The 13,889-nt window shown below is 37.0% G+C and overlaps 1 protein-coding gene across 2 annotated transcripts in view; it reads right to left on the bottom strand.

The window, feature by feature from the left end:
- Positions 1 to 13,889, bottom strand: part of FAM193A (family with sequence similarity 193 member A) — a 45,617-nt gene that overhangs the window by 18,727 nt on the left and 13,001 nt on the right. The window contains exons 7-12 of one of the 2 annotated variants that reach the window (XM_041458137.1): positions 11,097 to 11,241; positions 6,246 to 6,323; positions 4,558 to 4,670; positions 4,164 to 4,406; positions 2,101 to 2,254; positions 1,815 to 1,994 (exon numbers count right to left, since the gene is read on the bottom strand). In XM_041458137.1, the coding sequence (XP_041314071.1) occupies positions 1,815 to 1,994; positions 2,101 to 2,254; positions 4,164 to 4,406; positions 4,558 to 4,670; positions 6,246 to 6,323; positions 11,097 to 11,241 (913 nt within the window). The remainder of the gene's footprint in view (positions 1 to 1,814; positions 1,995 to 2,100; positions 2,255 to 4,163; positions 4,407 to 4,557; positions 4,671 to 6,245; positions 6,324 to 11,096; positions 11,242 to 13,889) is intronic. The other variant, XM_041458128.1, reaches the window with a different exon arrangement.

Raw genomic sequence — 13,889 nt, 5'->3', positions numbered from 1 at the left:
ACCATGAAAAATCCACACTTCAGAAACTCGTACTGATCTCAAGGTATCATCAGCCTCTGTTGTCTCAGAAGAGCTCAAGATTTCAGAAGAAAAGCAGCCCAGGAAAGAGCAGCTCCATTTCCCTTTCAGCTCATTACTTCTTCCAGCCACTGTAACCTGACATTTCACTGGTAGAAAATTTTACCAGAAGCAATACCAAGGATACTTCCAATTTCTCCTTTTCTCCTTTTCCTAGGTCACATTTTTCTAAAAATGTAACATTAAAATTAGCTTTCTAGAGAAGAACAGACAGGTGATGCTCTTCTGAAATATCTCTTCCTCTCAGAAACAAGTAACCCATCATTATCACTTAAAGGCATTACAGCCTTTAACACAAGGTACATTTAAACAAATAACAGATTTCATAAACCAAATACAACAACTGAATTAATTTCATGTATAAAGAAAACAAAAAAAAACCCCACCTTTATAATAAAAAATTAGTACTATCCAGAAATCAACACTAATCTATTAAAAAATGAAAATGGAAAAAATACTTCAAACAAAATGAAAGAGACTCAAAATCCAATTCTGACAAATTGGGTACTGAAAAGGAATCCAAGAGAAATAGAGGTACTGAGTAAATTAGTGAAACCAACAAGTAAAGCCAAAAAATATCAAATTCACATGGCATCTACTAGTAAAATTGAACACTTAAATACAACACTACACTACTTAGCTCTGATTAGAAGATCCGACTAAACAAAGAAAGTCATTAAGAGTTCCTCAGAATCATTCTGAAAATACTCTTATTCCTCAAAGAAAAGAAAAAGGCTAAATCCATCTTTTTATCTTGTATTTTAGTTTGCTTCCCTAAGGCAAGCAGACTTATATAATCTGATTTGATTTTCCAGAACAAATACTGAATCTCTTCACCAGTTTCAAACTAGTCTGACAGAGGTCTCACCCTATGTCATTTTTATGGCATAGGTCAGCAATACATAGAATAAACATTCGATGCACTTGCTGAAAGAAAATTAGTTTATACTCTTAATACTTCCAGTGGAAGGCCTTAAAACATCCTAATCAGAGGATAACATCTGCTGGAAGATGATTATTGTCTAAGAGTCTATACTGATGCACCTTTGAGAGCTATCATGCAGTGAGAAGAAATAAAAGAGACGGTCTCTCTCAAAGCAGTGAGCCTGTATTGTAGCTGCAGGGTAACTCAGATTGAAATCCTCGTGGTTACAGAGACAAATCCATTGGATCCTTTGCTTTGGTGCTCAGTTGTTAACTTGCAGAGCAGATTATCCAGGCATGGCCCTCTAGGTGGTCTGATGATCTTACAGTAAGATCAAGAGCTTCATAATCTCAAACCATTAAAAACAAACAAACCAAACATCCCAAGATCCATGCTATTAAGTCATGCATTTAAATACACAGGGTTTACACAGGGAAAGGTAATCCTCAAATAGAATATGAAAGAATTATGTGTTAACTAAGTACTCATAACATCCACCCCCCACCCTAATTAACTTCAAATAACATAACACTAATATTTAGCAAAGACCAGGTTGATCTTCCAAACAGAAATGCTTGTTAGTTTATGTTTCTCATTCATACAAATAGGATAAGCTTTTTCCCTTTTCCTGGAGCAACTTTTAATATAACTAACATATTTCAGGTTTTGACTAAAAGATTCTTTGTCATGACAATGTAACAATTAGTTATTTTAGGTGTTATACTTACCTACTGACAACTTAAATGTCTTCCCATTCAACAGCCACATTTCATAAATTAATCTACTATAAGATGCTTTTAGATGACTGTACCTGCTGACTGGGGTAAGAAGGTGGTGGACTATCCATTTTTGTTTCATCTTTCCTTAATGCCCTTTTTCCTAGAGACATTTCCTCCTTTTGAGTCCCTGGTGGTTCACCACTGCTCTCCCCATCTGCTTCTTCATCATCTGCTTCTGAGGAACTGCTGCTAGTACTGCTCACCTGAGGAGACTGGACAACATGAACTCATTAACATGGGGACATGAATAAGGACGAGCATTTCTCCAGTGAGCCCACCCAAAAACCAGAACAAACCAGGACACTGCAAATGCTGTACCTCATCTTTCAATGCCATGTTTTCGCCGCTGCCGTTTAGCTCGCTGTGGATTCCGTTCATGTTGGCTACAACCTCTGCATCGTCATAATTATTCAGTGGGTAGATATCAGCAAATTTTGCTGATAATGGTGCAACATCATCATCATCACTACCACTGAGGGGAAAAGAGGCTTAGATAAATGCCAGTGCTCAATTATAGTGAAAGCAGCTAGAATACCAAGATGAAATAAAGTTGAGAGCATCCCTTGTATAAATGTTCCAATTAGGAGTCAATGGATGGTCTTCCAAGTTTTTCAACAGAATTTACTTTTTCAAGCAAGTAAAATCCAACAACCTGAAACATAATCCTACTCAATGTAGCAGTCAGATTCCTGAATGAAAGACTCGATTGAAAATAATATTCTCTACTGGTTTTGGGTAAAATATTTTTCAAACACTGCTTTCTGACCAAGAATCTATGGAATTAATAATTCCAGGATATTGATGAAAAAAGTCTTAAGCCAATGTCTTCCTTCATAGAAATTGCTAAGTGGAAAAACCCACAACATAAAATTTGAGTTTTTCCACACGTTAAATGTCACACCAGTAAAAAAGGGAACACTGAACACATCACAGTAGCTCTTAAATTTCTCAATAGCTATTAGTTTTTAGACAACCCCACATTTGCATGCTTTTCAGAATCTACTCTAAAATACTGGAATTTTTTGCCTTACAGGTAGATAGTAAACGCACGTGCACATTTAATTACTCACTCCAGGGAAGTGTTGCAAAGATCCATTAGTTCACGTTGCTACAATAATCCAGAGCTCTTAAAAGAGCTCTTAAACTGCACACTTTTATCTTGTTGCATTCCATGAAATACTGAGCCAAAATTCAATTACATGATGACACCATTAGACATGTTTCAAATGTGCAATGAAGAAACAAAACACAGATAGTACGAGACCTAAAATGGCACTTCTCCAAGGAGCAGAGGTATTTCCCTAAAAATAGGCTTCTTACAGTAAATAATATTTGGATTCAACTGAACTAGCTTCTGAAAAGACAAACTGAACAATTCTTGACATTTCAGCACCAAAATTAGTGAGAGTTTATAGAAATGGCAAAGTACACATTTAAGAACACGTTTTCAAGTGCTCCCCAAATGGGTTCAGAAACTACAGCTCTGTAATGAAATATTAAATCATTGGTGGTAGTAGATAAATGCTTAGAGGAAATGGAACTCAGTGACTGACAGTCACCAGAAACATCCCACACGTCTGCACTGTCCTCATTCATCAGTGTATGAGCACGGAACACTGTGGCCAATTCCCCTGACTGTACCTACAGCAGGTATTTCATGATATAATTGTTCCCACCACGCAAGTAACTCAAGTTGTGTTTTTTAAGTATTTCTTTAGAATAGCACATAACAGAGGAGAGTCCTGGTTAGCTGTATCCATACCGAGTACAAAAGCCAGCCCATCAAGCAGCTTGAACTCTTTGGAATCACGAAGGTGTGCAAGTCCACCATTAGACTAATGTCTCAAATCTCATACAGACTTGGATTGGAGTGTGAGAAATTGGGTGGCAGATACTTCTGATAGGGACAAAAAGTTTTGATGCAAGCCATATTAACACAGGTTCAACAATCCAAAAAGCCATATAATAAAAGCTTTTTTTGGAACTAAAGCAATTCATGTCATGAAATGACGATCCTTCAAAGAAAGGATTGCCAGTTCCCTTACTCAGTTTAGGAAAATCTGACATTTCAAGACAATGCTCTAAAGTAGATCAATATCTGATGTCTCTGTAATTGCAAAGCAGGAAAGCACACACTACAAAAACTTCTAGCAATACTGGTAATACAGTATCTTCAGAAATTTTCACAAATCTGACAGCATCTTTTTTAATATATGTATGTTTGCACAACATACAGCTGGAGTTGTGGCCAGCTGAACACAGTACCATTATTAAATAATTTTCTGAGGCAAAACGAGCATTACATAATGATAGCCTGCCAATGTCATTTTCCTGCTTAAGCTCAATTCAGTAAAAAATTTAAAACAGAAAAAGGAACTTACAAAGTTGGCGCAGAACCATTATCTGTGAGGATGAGTCTGGGATGTTGCTGAATTGTGATAGGTGAGCTGGAACCAGATCCTGAACTTGCTGAAGACATACTGGGTGGGCGGATCTCAGATAAATAATCCGGAGCAGAATCAATTTGTAGTGGTAACTGGTTAATGTGGATATCATCCGTTATGGGAGAATCCATGATGCCACACGTTAAAATGTGGGAAAGGCTGCAGTCATCACAAGTACATCTGTTCAAAAATTAAATTACAGATTTTTATGATCTTGTTTAACTACCATGTATTTAGTAACCACACTCTTTGTTCCAATAATGTATTTCTTTTTATCTTGAACAGGACAATAAGGATTTGTTATGATTTCATACTAAAAACATCAGCTCACCTTCTTCTATAATTACAGTTGGGACAGTCAGGCATGCTCAAACGTGATGACAGCATGTGTCTCATTGTGTCTGTGAAGTTGTTCTCCCCAGATAGTGCTTTCTTGTTATTTAGCTGAAGTAAATGGTAAAAGCAGTGTTTTAGTAGTGCAAGTCCTCCCATTAAAAATTCAACGGCATATAATGACAAGTCACATAATCAAAAAGGGTTCTTTGGGCAAAATAACTTAAAAGCAGAATAATTCAGAGTAACTCCATGAAGGTGGTGTTTTGATCACAAAAAGGAAGTTCAAAGTCACAAATTACAAACATTTGGCATCAAGACTCTTCAAATAAAGTCTCTCTCTACTATGAAATAGGAAAGTGGACAAATCCGTCTCCTTGACTCGTTCATACGTACATCTTGCCCTGTATTTCTGCTGATGCATTCTGAACTTGAGCAGTTTGTGTCTTGTTTCATGATATGCACAAAAGGACACTGCTGACAAATGGAGAAAGCAAACTGACCCTTAACTTGCAAATCAAAAAAGTTTAGGATTAATTTGGCAGCTACAATGGTATGGAGTCAAGAGTAGCTGCCCAAAACAGGACTTGACTGCATTAGTGAAAAAATACAATCCAAATAATCTCCACCTGGCAGAGGCCTAATCCTGAAAGCACCTGATTTCATTAGATACCTACAAGCCTTAGGTTAAACAAGGATGTCCCTAAGCTCCCACTTCTACAGATGCCCGGACCTGATCCTTACCTAAGCAGCCATGGTCTTACAGCTCACTTAAGGCCAATTAGGATCAAGGAAAAAGAGGATTCTTCCTCAAGTCCTCTGAGGAGACCTGTATACCAGATGTTCTGAATACATGGTTAACACAGGCTTATGTTCCTTATAGGAAAAAGTACTTACTGATGACTGCTTTGAGACATTGCCAATTTAAGCTTAAGTTTAAGTTTATTAAAATGTACTATCATACTCTCTCTGGCTCATGACTAGCGTTTCTTTCTGCATACTGGTACAGGAACGGAGAGGTTCTCCATCCAGAGTTGACTCTATCCGAAGCCCACTGTACTCTTATGGAAAGCATGATGCACACTTGAACACTTCTAGGCTGCAGAAGAGAGTACTGAGTCTTAAACAGCAGTTTTATAATGAAGTAGAAACTTCTACTGGCCCCTCTCTGGTTACAGCTTAAAAAAAGGAACACAGTTCTGCTCAGCCCTTTCCCCCAAAAAGAACTGCAGGAGCTATCTCTGGAGTCTCAACAGGTGGCATCACCTGCCCTGACACTGAGGCTCATACTCCTGCACACACACAGGCATTTGTTAAACTCTTGGACACAATATTCCCTACCATGTATGTCAAGACAGCTCCACACTCAATGTATTGGCTGTTTTGGATCCCACTCTAAGGCAACAAAAATTCCCCTTTTTTTTGTACAAAGATTTTAAACACCTGACATTCAGTCCTAAGACTATATAGTGTTTATGTTTTACCTTGTAGTAACTGAGATTACAGACTTTTACCTGCTCTTGGATCTCACTTCTCTGTATTTTAGCTGATCAAATTCCATGCCTGGCATAGTTGCAGAATGAGATTGCACAGAACTAGTATAACATACTACACTCAGGTTTGCATCTTACAAATATATGTGCAGCATTAGCATAACTTAAAAGGGTATGAAAAAAAAAATCCTACCTGCTCTTCAATAAAACGCCTCTGTTTAAAAAATTCCCAGTCTTCCTTTAGCATGCGTTGTTTTGTTTTCATTGCCATCTAAAACAGAATTTGAGGAAAACTCATTGATTTAACAATAGAAAACCTACTTTGTTGTCAACTGGCCTACCTGTTTCATTAAACCTAGCTTATCTATACTACTGTGCAAGTACTTACACATGTAGTCAATATGAAATGCGTTTTATTTGCTAATAATTGGAGTCACTTAAACAAAAGATTTTATATTTATTTACATGACTTTTCACTTGTATTTTCCACTCAGATTTTTCTACTGTTACTCCTTATACTACTATTTCTTTTCATTAAATAGTTTAATAGTATTTTTAATAAACAGTGATTGCTATTAAATACTCAACATCTCAGATTCACTACAATCCATTAAAATCCAGAGACACTGGACTTACAGCAAGGCCCCAATGCAGGCTCAAGTGTAAACCCTGAAGTACCACATGTGGAACTAATCAGCCAAAGAGTGAAAAGAATCAAAAGTAGTGACCTAGACTAACACTATTTATTCATCAAAGTTTTTCATGCCACTTGATTTATCTAATGCTGGAAAAATACCTTATAATTGCTTGTCTCTCAAATCATATCAACATAAATGAGCAAGAGTCCAAAACTTTTTCTACACAAATGATATTTTTCTGATTTAGTAAACAAATTGACTCTGAGGGAACACAAAAGCTTTCATGAACTCTAACACAACAAAATGCAAGAACAAAACTCCTCCTGTCGTACCTTACAACATTTTAACAGCATTACTTCATCAGTGAGGAAAAACAACTACCTGGGTTATCTTTCACAGATTTTTTTTTAAAAAATTACCTAAATAATAATAATAATCATCATCATCATAATCTTATGATGAATAAGACCTTATAGAATCTAAGAGATTGGTTCATAAAATAGGTTAGTGAGTCAAAGACCACTAGGTTACACCATTAGCAACATTCTTTTTATCTTCAAAAGCATGCCTCCTGAAATTTATACTTGATAAAAGTTTAAAATACCAGTACTAAGCTAAGTACATTATTGCTATTATCATTATTTAACTTAGGAAGATGAAATTTTAAGCTGGGGATCTAAAGCAGTATTAAGTGGAAAAAATTTGCCTAATTCATTTCTGAGACAATCAGCATCATACTTTAATTACTACTGTGGATGTGGATTTCCTTTGCTCCAGTGAGATAATGCTAACACAACAAAATGAGTTTACCATGTCCACGTGTGTTTATAAAAAATAAGAAAAAAAGGCAACCATTAAATATTCTTAAATCACTCATACCATTTCTTAGACACACTAAAAGCTACTGCAGAGCCTGTGGCAAGCAACATCAGAAATTTCATCCTGGATTCACTATCAGCTCCTGAGAACCCTTGAGCTATCTTTAAGGCCAGCAGCTCTCACTGGTTTGGGTGCCCTGTCACATGAACCCTCACCATCAAAGTCAGCCACCTGCACTCACTACACTTTGTAAAAGAAGACTTTTCATGCCAGAGAAGGACATTTAAAACAGCCAGTGCATTAACTGGGAGCTGCCTACTACTCAAGCCTGCCAAGAATCTGTCACAGCAAACAGCACAGGGTAAAGCCTGGTACCTGAGCATTAATGGGAACAGGAGCTGACACTCAAGTTTTCCTACTTCCACCTTTGCAGCCTTGCCAATACTCCATGTCTACAAGTATCTTAAGTCATTGATTCCATAAATAATATAAACCCACTTCTCTCCCTCCTTTCTTTTCCCCAGTGAATATTTATTTCACCAGAGCAAAGCAGCTGCAATACAAACCACATGAATCATGCCCAAGAACTCTACTAGGGAGTGAGATAAATTCAAATGCCATCAGAAAAAAAAAATTTACACTTAAGTCTTGTACATCTGGACTGCATATGTTATTAACACTGCCCAATGGAGAAGAGAGGGTCACTACCACCCTCTTCCTTCCTCCCTCCCTCTTTATTTGAGGCTAAGAAGTATTTGAGCTCCATCAGACAAGCAAGACAGGTGAACAAGTATTCTTCCATTCTGAAATGGATTTAATCAAGAAAGCCAGCAGCCTGGTCAGAACAGAAACATAACAGTAAATCATCTGTGAAAACTCTCATGTCCATACATATATCACAGGATGCTTGTTTCTTCCAAATTTTCAAGTCTGCACCAAATGTAAATCACACATTTGATCTTCCCAAATTTCATGTGTGAATCTATTTTCCTAGACTATTTCACTAGAAATAGCAAAAATAATTCCTCCTATCACAAACTCTCAGCACACAAAAATAATAATTACTTCAATTATTTACACAGCCACCATAAAGACAAAAACCAATTTACGCCCATATTACTTTGTCTATTAAGTTGACCAGAACTTTAAAAAAAAAAAAATCATACATTAATATGGAGAGACAAACAAGAAGCTCTGCCTGGGCAAAAGCATTTCAGTTAAAAAAAATAAAACAAAAATAGGAAATGAAAAAAGAAATGCTTTGGCATGAAGCACATATGACTGTCTAGCCATTACTTGCTGAAATAACCCAGGACCTCCTAGGTAAATGTAGTGTAAGTTTGGTAAAGAAATCAGGATCTGGATAATCAGGCTACATACACTTAAAACTCTCCTTTACTCAAGATGCTCCAAAGATTTTTCTCGGATTTAACATATGATTAATACAGGCACTGATACAGATGATGCCTTATTCTAAACTTTATCACAGCATACACACATGGCCCACCAGCGAATTAAGTTATGTCTGTGCATGACACAGCTACCTTACACAGCCTTAAACAATTAATATTTGTATTGCTTGCAAGAGCTATTCCTTTTTTTTTTACCAACAAGTAACATAACATACTCTAGTGGAGGGTCCATCAATTATCTTTGCTGATGGGCTGCTCTGGGTACAGTTCCACAATACATAAGTGAGAACCATTCTTAAATCTCTTTTCCTTCTTAACTTTTCAAACACTACCAAGAAAACCACATAATTTTGTTGAGCCAAGAAGCAAGCAACGAATGAACATGCATTCGCTATTAAGTGAATGATCCACAGTTTCTATAGCAGCTGGGCTTTCTGATTTCTACCTTGTTGACAAAAATGTCACTGCAAATTCAGGTATAATGGTTATACTGAATAATGTATTTTTGATCAAGAGAGTATCACAGGTTATCACCAACAAAGGGTTTAAGGCATGACTGTGAAAACGCTTTTTCCTACCAATAAATACCAATATAAATATAACTATTTCTTTAAAATTTGAGGTTTTAAGGTTTACAATTGTTTCCTCTACACACCCCTGCCATCGCTGCAGGTACTTTTGGTCATTAGGAAATAAGTCATCACATTAAATTCCCCAACTGGGAGAAGAGTGCCTGTCAGCAAAGGACACAGGCTTCACTGAGCAAATTTAAAAAGTGCTACAAGACAGGACTTGTGGCAGCTGCATGGTCACTTGATAAAAATAAATACAGAAAAGTCAGTTAAGAGCTGATTATCAAGTGGAGGAGAACAACCAGTCAGAAACCAAATAGGAACGTGACTCTACAGAAAAGCCACTTTAAAAAAATAGCTGAATAATGGCAGTGAAGTGGGCTCCTTTCTTACTAGAGAGGCAATATCAGACAGCCATGACACCCTGACACCATGGGAACAATGACTTCTAATAGCATAAAATGTGAGATGATGACATTTTACTGAGCTGCAATCAAATATTTTGGTGCGCAAAATCAGCCAGACCAAGAGAAAACTTTTTAACTCAAAGCTCACAGATGCAGTCCCCAAATATAGAGTGAACTCTAAAAATAAAATGAGTTATATCCTGTCTCCATCGTTAAGGCACTGGAATTAATGGTAAAAGTTCACTTAAATCTTCAACACAGGGAACAACTTCTGAAGGACATTTACAGTGCACCATTAAGACTCAAGTATGTTTGTCATCTATGGAAGCAACATAGTATTACTGAACCTCAAATTAGTTCTCCACATTCCTACTGCTCATAGAACTTCAAAACAGAATGAAATTTCTATAGAATTCTCTATCTTCAGTTGTAGCCCCAAGACATTTTTTTTTTTCCTAGAACGCTTCAGATTGAGCTAAGCAGATATACACTCTTTTCCTGAGGTGTTTTTAAAAAATTAATTTTTTTGAGCATGAGGCAAAAGCCACAGGAGAAATTTTTGAAGTGAACAAACACTTGCAAAATAAACACCTATTTTTCTGAAAATTAAGCTCTCAGCAATGTAGGAGTCAGCAAAATAACATGATTGTTCTCTGAAACGTAGCACAAATTCAGAAGAATTAGCTATAAGACCATATACTTGAATAAAGGACTGCTTCAGAGGTCTCAAATATTTATGCATTGAGACAAACTGCAGTTTCCATTTTGACAACTGTACAATGATCATCATCACACTCCAAAACATGCCATAATTTTTAAAATTTACCTCTTTCTCTGGATTTCATTTCATGCACTTATTATTTTGAAAGCTTAGGGGGTTTTGTGGAACAGGTTATTTTTATTTCCTATGGTTCATTTACTGGCTAACATATTTGTAAAATATTCAAAGACCATCTCCAAACAAGAACACAACTATCTGCTTCAACAATTTGAATATGTCATTGTACAATCACCACTAAGTACTTTAAGTTCATGCTTTTCTATTGTGAATGACTAACATGAATGAAAAAAGTTACATTTTGTTACTTCAAAGTCCTGGATAAAAATACCCAAGAAATTATTCTTCACTGAAGGCACAATCCTGCATGGATTGCTCCCTACATAATCAGTCTTGAGACTGTTTGCATGGCTCTTACCTGTTCATCAACATAATCATCTATTCTTTTCTGGCATTCAAGCCATGCTTCAGCAACTTGGCCCATTTCCTGCTCCAGCTGATGATACCTTTGTAGCAAGGTACTGTACATATCTTCACTACAGGAATCGTGTGTTGTTCCAAGCCTAAAAGTTCAAACAGCAGTTGTTACAGAAGAAACGTTTCACTGAAGAATCACACTTTTAGAATCTGCCAGACAAAAAGAATGTTGTGAAAATGTGATTATTGACACACCTAGGCCCACAGAGCTGCTTGTATCCCAAAAACTGTGTATTTTTAGTAGTTTTTCAAAAATTATCCAAACCCTGCTTATTCCTATCTTCTGTAACCAACAACAGCAAGAATGTGGGAAGTGCCACATTGCTAGAGCCTCTTTCCCATGAGCAACCGGATGACAAACCTATTTGTTCAAATTTGGTTGCTTGATATATTTATCCTTCCAAATTCTATGGGCTAAATATACATGTTGACTATCCACTTCAGAGCTACATATTAAAAATAAAGTCAGAAGATTGTTAGGCAGAACTCTCACGACCAGTGCTAAAAAGAATACTAGACGAGTCGGAGTTCCAGGTGGGAAATGTGAGGCAAGTGAGATACAAGCAGTTATCTACTATCACTTGAGCAGCATGGAATTCAAAACATGGTTATGTCAGTCACTGCTGACTGTGCCTGTGAGGAGCCCCAGAAACAGGAGACAGACTTACCTCCCCTCCCACTGCTGCATCTTTGCACAGCATAATGCTTCTTAAGCAAATATGTCAACTCCCAATACAGTGACTTGACAAATAATAAAAGACAAAATTCTACTCAATAACATGTGTTTAAACCACACTGAATTGTAATGACTTGTCAAGTGACACAAATAAACTGAAGCTTTTTGACACTCAGTAATTAAGGAGAAGCTGTGTGATAATTAATTTGTCACAGAGGTTGTGTAGCAATCAAAGCCAGTACCAAAAAACCAAAATTGAAGCATCACAAAATGTGATATTTAAGCTCAGTTCCAGCATTTCAGGAAGGTTATAAATTCTCATTGCAATAGGATGGCAACCCAACCTCAGAACCACACAGTCCTGCCTGTCACCTGGCAAAGAACTATCCTCTTAACTTGGCAATTAAGCATAATGAAGAGCTGAGCAAACAGACAACTCAGTAAGCACCAAGGTCCAGCTGATAGTGTGAATTTGCCAATAAATTCAAATTTGTTTTGTTGTTTTTGCCCAGAACCTGCAACACAACTACTTAATGTGCACAAGCAACTCTGCACATTAAAACTTGGGATATCTATGGGTTGAAGAGCACAAAAAGAAGTTCCAAGGGACACAGTGCCTTCATGATACAACACTTTCTTACTATTAGTGCAAACACTGCCAACTCCTGTTACTAGACCACATCTTACTACTTTTTTCGGAACCTCTATTTCTAGTATTATGTAATTATGTGAAAATCAAATCCCTACTATATAAAAACCAGTAATTTGTTCTCATAACTGCACCTGACTAGTACTATTCTTTCACACAGTAGTTATACACAAAATACTTTTTAAAATATGCTCAAGTTAGAAGGAAAAGAAGTAAATCTAAAAAAAAAATTGTTCTAGCAATGCAACAGCATTTACACTTTAATTTTTTATTGTAACTCTGAGTAAAGGTAACACGATCCTAGTAAATAAATACACTTTCACCCCCCAAGGCAAGTATAAAGTAACAATTTAGTGAACATCTCAGCCCTCTAAACAGAGGTGGAGTATGCTCCTCGACTGCAGTAAAAGCAAAGGTAATAAAATACCAAACTTACATAAAATTTAACAAGAATTGCTCACTTTAAAGTAACTGAGACTTCCAAGCCACACCTGCTCACAAACTGTACACCTACATATCTTGATCAGGGACACAATTTTTTGGGACAATGGCATGCAACCGAAGTTCACCACTGTCCCATCCCATGCTGGAAAAGCAAAGGGGACAGAGAAGTCCCAAATATTGGTCACTTCATTGGTCACCACATCCCAATAAAGCAGTGTGGTGAATTCAGAAGGCATGTCAGAGGCTGCACGTAATCAGAAGCATCTTAACCCAATCAATATTATTTAACCTCTAAGAAACTCTTCATATTGACACCTTCATCAGGAAGTACTACCCACTCACCTTTGAAAGAACTGGATTTCCTCAAACACTCATTATGAAAATACATCCTTACAGGATGCTGTGTCTGACCTGGAAGCCCTGCTGACTAATTAACTCTTGCTAAGCCATGGACAGCCCTTACACTTGGTCTGCAGACTGTGTAGATGAGCTGCCTCCTAAACAAGCCACAGATGCTGACCGTGTAGCCAAACAAGATACAACACATGAAGACCCTGGTAGTTTACCCCAGCAGATGTCCCCTGTCAGCTGTGGAATACTGACACAGCTGATCTTGTATCAGCTAAGCAAACTCCATCCCCACAAAGCTGCTGTTTAAACCTCCCTATGCAAAAACCTCTTCAAGTCTGACATCTGATAAGCAACCTTGGAACTAACCACAGAACACCAACTACATATTTTGAAAAAGCCAGAGGTATACAAAAAATTTCATGATTTAAGTAAAGGATGAAAGCAAGGATGAACACCCAAAATCTAAGCAAAGCTGAGATGTCAAAATGCCATTTCACATTTCTCTTCAGGAAGAGAAAATAATGAGGCCAATGCTCTTTGTAAAAAAACTCTGGCAATAATTTATCTGCTGCACATAAGTGAATCTCTGTTCACCAAATGTCCAGAGGACTAGG

Source organism: Pyrgilauda ruficollis, unplaced genomic scaffold (assembly GCF_017590135.1).
Source record: "Pyrgilauda ruficollis isolate IOZ18807 unplaced genomic scaffold, ASM1759013v1 scaffold1, whole genome shotgun sequence".
In the NCBI taxonomy this organism is placed as follows: domain Eukaryota; kingdom Metazoa; phylum Chordata; class Aves; order Passeriformes; family Passeridae; genus Pyrgilauda; species Pyrgilauda ruficollis.
This window is presented reverse-complemented; position numbering and strand designations above follow the sequence as displayed.